The sequence below is a fragment of the Neodiprion fabricii genome, chromosome 1 (assembly GCF_021155785.1).
Source record: "Neodiprion fabricii isolate iyNeoFabr1 chromosome 1, iyNeoFabr1.1, whole genome shotgun sequence".
NCBI classification, from domain to species: Eukaryota; Metazoa; Arthropoda; class Insecta; order Hymenoptera; family Diprionidae; genus Neodiprion; species Neodiprion fabricii.
In genome coordinates this window covers 2,259,477-2,265,780 of record NC_060239.1, presented here as the reverse complement: position 1 = coordinate 2,265,780, position 6,304 = coordinate 2,259,477, and the positions used below count along the sequence as shown (strand labels likewise).

General features: G+C 41.6%; 2 protein-coding genes and 1 long non-coding RNA gene across 5 annotated transcripts in view; 2 read left to right on the top strand and 1 right to left on the bottom strand.

Annotated features, from left to right (window-relative positions):
- Positions 1-10: 10 nt before the first annotated feature.
- LOC124175659 overlaps positions 11-6,304 on the bottom strand; it is a 69,537-nt gene continuing 63,243 nt past the window's right edge. Inside the window, exon 7 of the long non-coding RNA XR_006869214.1 lies at positions 11-277. This is a non-coding gene — a long non-coding RNA (uncharacterized LOC124175659). The remainder of the gene's footprint in view (positions 278-6,304) is intronic.
- LOC124175015 (ADP-ribosylation factor-like protein 13B) lies at positions 223-2,676 on the top strand. The gene is made up of 8 exons (XM_046554845.1): positions 223-417; positions 497-567; positions 637-770; positions 876-991; positions 1,395-1,571; positions 1,657-1,834; positions 1,920-1,953; positions 2,019-2,676. Exons 1-8 carry the CDS (start codon positions 248-250, stop codon positions 2,306-2,308), a joined length of 1,170 nt encoding a protein of 389 aa, XP_046410801.1. The 5' UTR covers positions 223-247; the 3' UTR covers positions 2,309-2,676.
- Positions 2,883-6,061, top strand: LOC124174790 (GA-binding protein subunit beta-1). 3 transcript variants are annotated; one of them, XM_046554410.1, is made up of 8 exons: positions 2,883-3,137; positions 3,605-3,704; positions 3,813-3,971; positions 4,073-4,270; positions 4,394-4,766; positions 4,844-5,116; positions 5,198-5,478; positions 5,566-6,061. In XM_046554410.1, exons 2-8 carry the CDS (start codon positions 3,642-3,644, stop codon positions 5,824-5,826), a joined length of 1,608 nt encoding a protein of 535 aa, XP_046410366.1. In that variant the 5' UTR covers positions 2,883-3,137; positions 3,605-3,641; the 3' UTR covers positions 5,827-6,061. The 3 variants fall into 3 exon arrangements, with proteins under 3 accessions (XP_046410366.1, XP_046410275.1, XP_046410452.1); XM_046554319.1 differs by having other exon boundaries at positions 2,883-3,217; XM_046554496.1 differs by lacking the exon at positions 2,883-3,137 and having other exon boundaries at positions 3,615-3,756.

Genomic DNA, 6,304 nt, shown 5'->3' with positions numbered 1-6,304 from the left:
TGCTACCGTATACTTTAACTAAACTTGTTTAAATAAAACACAATGAAGAGATCTATACGTTGATCCTGCACTTGTTATTCGAACCGAATAAAACCTGCCGCTATTTGACGCACGCGACATACCGACAGAGTTTAAAATTGACGTGAGCAGACAAACTTACCGACAGAGTTCAGAATCGACGTGATGCACCATCTAACAGTGGAGGAAGACTTCTGGTTCAAACATCCTTGGCTGGGAGTACGAATCTATGCACGGCACGGCACACGTCAAATTCATTCTGTCAAAACAAAAAACATCGTTGAACAAATTGCATGGTAATGAGGTTGTAGACGCTACGAACAAAGGCGATCAGTCTAATATGGGAAATTGCATTCGTGCGGTGTTGAGAAAATTTCGTAGAAAACCGCGGAATGAAAAGCAAGTATTGAAACGAGGTTTTCCGTCATCAAGAGTTGGAATTTTAGGCGACAGATATTTAACGAAATTTTACTTCCAGGAACATTGTCATACTTTTCGTCGGGCTCGACGGTGCGGGAAAATCGCTAATTTTGAATCGAATAGTAGGAGGTAAATCCACAGTTCGGTCAATGATCAGATTTAGAATTGACCGGAGCTAACGTCTTTTTCTCCATTCAGATCTGGAGCAAAACGTTGTACCTACGATGGGGTTCCGCACGATATCCTTGAAACACAAATCGTGCAACGTTAAGGTTTACGACCTCGGGGGAAGCCCACAAATTCGTTCGATATGGCCGAGGTACTACAACGATGTAAGTCAAGCAATATCGACTGTTGATTCAAACACGTTCTCAGCTGATGAAAATGCAAAGCATTTCCAAGCAAAAGTCTACTACTTGTTTTCTAAACAATTCTAGGTGCATGGCCTCGTCTATGTCGTCGATGCTAGCGATACGTCCCGTCTTACAGAGAATCGAATTATTCTCGGAGATTTAATATCGCATGAAAATGTTTCAGGCAAACCGTTATTACTGTGAGAACAATACATGCGTAAATCAGTATACAATTATATATTCACTCTTGTTAATCTACTACGCACTTTCATCTACCTTGCTTGACAAATTTTTCATATTTATGTATTTTGCACAAGTTCCACAAATTCTATTTACCGAAATGGGCAAATACAACAGATTTCAGTTGGCAAACAAATCTTACATATTGCTAGGAGCTTCAAACCAAAAAAAGTGAATATTTCCCAAGTGGTCTACAGTTGAACGAAGTCTGATTTCAGCACCTGCGTTCGTTAAATAAATTCACCAGCTTCTACCGTTCTTTGAAAATTCTATTGCTACGCATGACAAATAAATGTTCCTCTGTATTTCAGTCGCATACTAGAGAAACTACTATCCTCACTGTTGTTTTTATCGCTGTAACAGGTTGGCTAACAAGCAGGATTTAGACGGAGCATTAGATGAGTTAGACCTGGTTGAGAATTTAGACGTCGAGCGTGTGGCAAATGAGATGCGTTGTCCCACTCGCGTAGAAACTTGTTCCTGTTTTTATGCCATGACGAAGTCGCAGAAAAGTACAGAGGGGATTATCAATGGTTACAAGTCAGTTTTTATTCAATCAAACTTGACCGAAATTGGACTGAACCTGTTGCCGTTATCAAGAGATTAATATTCATCTGTATTGCAGATGGTTGCTGAACACAATAATGAAGAATTATCAAACGCTCAACAGCCAAGTGAAAAGCGAGCCACCAATCCGTAACGGATTTTCAGTGAGGTCAATCACCTCGTCTCCAACACCGTCAAAGACTGAATCTATGAACTCTGACCCGTTCAAACCAATACATAGTTTGTTAAAACAAAATGTAAGGGTTATTCGATTCTTTGCATTCTGCAACATCTTGACTCAATATACACTTGTAAATGTCCATTTGTTTTTCTATGATACAGAAACTATCGGGATCGTCGAATTGCGTAAAGAATGGTAAGTGCAGGAAATGGCGACGGTTATTTTTTGAAATCCGATACAATCTGAACAAAATCCAACAGGTACAAATGGGAAAATAATACCTCTGAGAAGACTGCTTGCTACGTGTACAAATAAGACAACACCTATGCCCATTGAAGATCGAGCGGAAGAGCCTGACCTGGCGCTACAGCGAACAGACTGCGACTCTACGATCTTTCAAGTGGCTGAGAATAATCGTCAGGAGACGGTTATTTTAAACCCATTGAAATTGAAACCCGGAGTGACCAACACGCGGCCATTCACAGCTCCGGATAACTTTTCTAGGATAAAAACTGAGGTAACGATATCAACAATTCAGGACCAGCGGTAGTCGGAGTTACCAGGTCCAAGGAATACAAGCTAAGCATTGTCGAATACTGCTGAGCAACTGGTATACAATTTCAGCGTTCTAATTTATCTTTGTTACAGTATCATTGGAATTAGTCGCGAAAACTTTGTGAAAGAAAAAAATAAGAGTCATTATTGTATAGACGTTTATTCAAGTCAGAATAATTCCGTGCCTTGCACATCTATTTATTTAACTATTTTTCTAACTGGTTGGTACAGATAGTACGAAACTTTGACGTCGTAAAGGAGGCTCAGAGCAAACCGAATCTGAGTTTAATATAATTTTATGAGTACTATGATGTATACATGAGTGTAATGTGTGAAACAGTGAAATATAAATATACTTTTGTACGTGGACATTAATCTATTTACGAGTAACTTATCAGACTGCCAGACCTGATTTGAAATATCACCACGCGTCAAGTGCCGCATTCTACGCCGAGTTTCAGGAGAAATTGAAATCCTCGTTGAACTGACCGTACAAAATCCTACGTTACCGGTAAATGACTAATCAGCATCGCGATAGTGGGGCAAACTTATTTTCTCGTCGCATCGAGTTAGCCCGGCGCCACTGAACGTTCAGGGACTGCTGGGCGATATCAATAAACAATGATAATTTTAACGAAATATAAATAGAAATAAAATGCAAATCTGCCCAGCAGTAGGGTTAATTTCTGGACGTATAATGAATGCGAAGATGTGATAAACGAAGAGTAAAAAGGATTTTGATTAAAGTTGAGTAAAACGGCCGCGGAATGGTCGCCATGTCACTGAATGTGTGGCAAGCGAGTGAATTGAGAAGGCTGTGGAAAGTAAGAATCCCAATAAACGGCGTGTGGTTGTTAGAAAAGTGTCGTAAACTTGTTTATAAATCGAAAATAATGTGTCCCCTGTAAGTAAATATCGTCCTAGGATAGTTTATCGCAACGCCTGTCTGTTAATCGGTGGATTATCTCAGGGCCTATGACAAGGGACTTCCGTTTAATGGACAGGAACAGGAAGTTCATCTCTGTTTCTCAGATGGCAAAATAAAAACATCCTGTACAGATGAAATTTTCGAAAAATAAACTCGAGTATTTTTTGGGGGTCATAACCAGACATGTCATCGCTCCTATTAACACCGATACAATCTTGTTTCGCTTACTATTCGCCGGTTATCGTACACACGAAAATTACAAGGTCGCATGGGTGTATTTCGTGCCGAGGAATGGATCGCGATGAATTTTTCAAAATACGTTACGGAAATCTCTTCAACAGTCTCAAATCCCTTTGGTTTTAGGGCTTGGGGAGCCAGCGATTAGGACAAAGTCACAACCATGCAATCTGAAAGTATATGTGGCAATGAAATTGAAGGACTCGATGCGGATACTCTCATTCCGGTGAGTTACCATCGGTCATCAAGATTCCCCGTCGTCTCATCTGTGGTACAAAGTAGTGCAGACATGTTATCGATAAGCTTTCTTCTATCAGCGACTATCTTTTTCCAGGTTGAGATCGTTTCATGCGACGGGCCGCAACGCACAAGGTCGCAGGAGGCGTTGTCGATAGTCGAGCTAGGGAAGCAACTTTTGCTTGGCGCACGAAATGGCGATACAGAAACAGTTCGTGACCTGATGTGTAGAGGCGCGCCGTTCACAACGGACTGGGTAAGCTATGCTAGAATCGACATCTTTCAAAAGCCAGAATACGCTCTTGCTCCAACGATTTGCTGCATTATTATGTAAAGTAATCGATTCCCGATTTGCAGCTCGGTACAAGTGCCCTTCACCTCGCAGCTCAAAATAACCATACAGAAACAGCCGAAGTATTGCTTAGAGCTGGAATCTCCAGAGATGCAAGAACGAAGGTTGATCGTACGCCGCTTCACATGGCTGCATACGAGGGACATCATCAGATGGCGCAGCTGCTGCTTGACTATGGCGCCGATGTAGACAGCAGAGATATGGTAAGGAAATTTCTCAAAAGGCACGTTGCTCAAGAGCTTCGTACATGTCAATGAAGTTGGGGGAAAAATATTCAAGAATTTGCTACCCAGATTAAGTCCATGATCCCGATGTTCTTTGTCCAGCTGAGAATGACGCCACTCCACTGGGCGGTGGAACGAGAACATGCTGAAGTTATGCATGTTTTGTTGGAACATGGTGCTGACGCAAACGCGACAAGCAAGTTTGACAAAACGCCAATCAGCCTAGCTCTAGAGCACAATAGGCTCGATTTAGTCGATGTACTTCAACAGGAGCGAGAAATATTAGGAGAACATCCTCAGCATCAGAATCAAGCCAGTACCGCGGAACTTGAGGTTGCGACGCACAGTTTAATGCAACTTGAGGCAGAAAGAGAGCGGGAACAACAATTAGAACTCCAACAACAGCAGGAAGAACAGCAACTACAACAACAACAGCAGCAGCAGCAGCAACAGCAGAAAAGAAAACTACAAACAGGTAAAATGAGTTTTGCAAAAAATCAAGCTGTAAAACCGTCAAGACACTGCATATAAAATTGTCTTTTATTTTTTCAGCTCCAACGGGAAAGAAACAGAGAATGATATTTCAACAAATCAGAGTCCCGTCAGCTAGCGACGAGGAACAAGAACGAGAGATGATAGGTACGGATGACAACGAAAGTCAGAGTCACGAAGACTTGGAAGTGGAGGAGGGGGCTGAAATGATTAGCGGCGTTGAACAGCCCTTAAGGTTACTTCAAGCTCACGGTATAACCATGATACCGGTAGATAATGATTCTACTATAGTAGAAAATGCTATGGAGAGTGGGCAAACTGTAGTATTGACTGGTAAGTGGCCTGGAATGAATGTTTATGAGCAAGCGATTGTAAGTACTCGCCACGTTACCGGTTTTTCCTTCATTCCAACAGAAGCTGGCAAATTGGCCCTTAATTTGACGAGATCGCAACACATGGGGATGAAGCGATTACACGTCACGGGAAGAAGAGGATCTTCGCGGAAAGTTATCGCCATTCGAGCGGACCAAATATTAGGACAAGCTAATTCTAGCCTCACGCCACGGGGACCGAATATACTAAAGAGAACCACGATGGATAATAAGGCTGGGAAGTTATTTTTCGCTTCTCTTGCCAACACAACTTCCTCGAAACCGACCCTGACGCAAGCAAAAAATATCATTTCCACACCTAAGGTAACGAGTTTACATTACAATGAGAATATTTGACGTGAAACAGTTTCGCATATCAGATTTGAAACGAAGGTTTCCTGTTTGTTTCAGCGTAAAGTAGCATCGCCAGTTAAAACAGTCGAGCCGACTATACTGCAACTAAACGACGATATCGAGGAGATTACGGAAGAGGATAATTCCGGCGACAGTGCTGTCGAACAAGTCATGGATATCGCATTGCTCAACAAACAACTGGCCGAGGCCCGTCGACAAGCTGCCGAATATCGTAAGCAATTAATGAAGAAAGAGGAGGAGGCGGAAAAATATAAACAACAACTAAAGTCCATCACTGCTCAAACTGCGACGAAATAATTGACCTGATTGTCCGCTATGGATTTTATAACGAAAAATTCACGCTGATGTGGTACTAAGATCACACTGACCGATCATCCGAAATAGATTTTAATCGCAATTATCGTGATTGGCGCGAAATAAAATCGTGCTCGTGTCGGGAAACAAAGTGTGTTATAGATTACGATATTTTTTATTTCTCTAAACGTTGATACATGTAATAATGAGAAGAAGAAGAAAAAAAAAACTAATTTCATACTAAAAGTAATCAGATTTATTCAATCTTTTCAACCATTCCTCATCCACGGCAGGTCAGACAGTGCGACCAGATTAAAAATTCAAGATTTGCTCGACCGATTGCGCCTTATCATATGCCACCGGTGGATCGTTAGATACTGTCTAATGATTCACGTAATCATCTAGTAAGTAATGCCACCCTGGTGATTATTTTACGAACTATGTTTACCGCATGCCGGAAAGCGGGAGTCGGTGCGAAGAA

Coding starts and splice junctions, on each gene's coding strand:
- LOC124175015 (XM_046554845.1), top strand. CDS start 248: ATGCACGGCACGGCACACGTCAAATTCATTCTGTCAAAACAAAAAACA. Junction 992..1,394: donor TCAGGCAAACCGTTATTACT/GTGAGAACAATA, acceptor TCGCTGTAACAG/GTTGGCTAACAAGCAGGATT. Junction 1,572..1,656: donor GGGATTATCAATGGTTACAA/GTCAGTTTTTAT, acceptor TCTGTATTGCAG/ATGGTTGCTGAACACAATAA.
- LOC124174790 (XM_046554410.1), top strand. CDS start 3,642: ATGCAATCTGAAAGTATATGTGGCAATGAAATTGAAGGACTCGATGCG. Junction 4,271..4,393: donor ATGTAGACAGCAGAGATATG/GTAAGGAAATTT, acceptor TTCTTTGTCCAG/CTGAGAATGACGCCACTCCA. Junction 4,767..4,843: donor GAAAAGAAAACTACAAACAG/GTAAAATGAGTT, acceptor TTATTTTTTCAG/CTCCAACGGGAAAGAAACAG.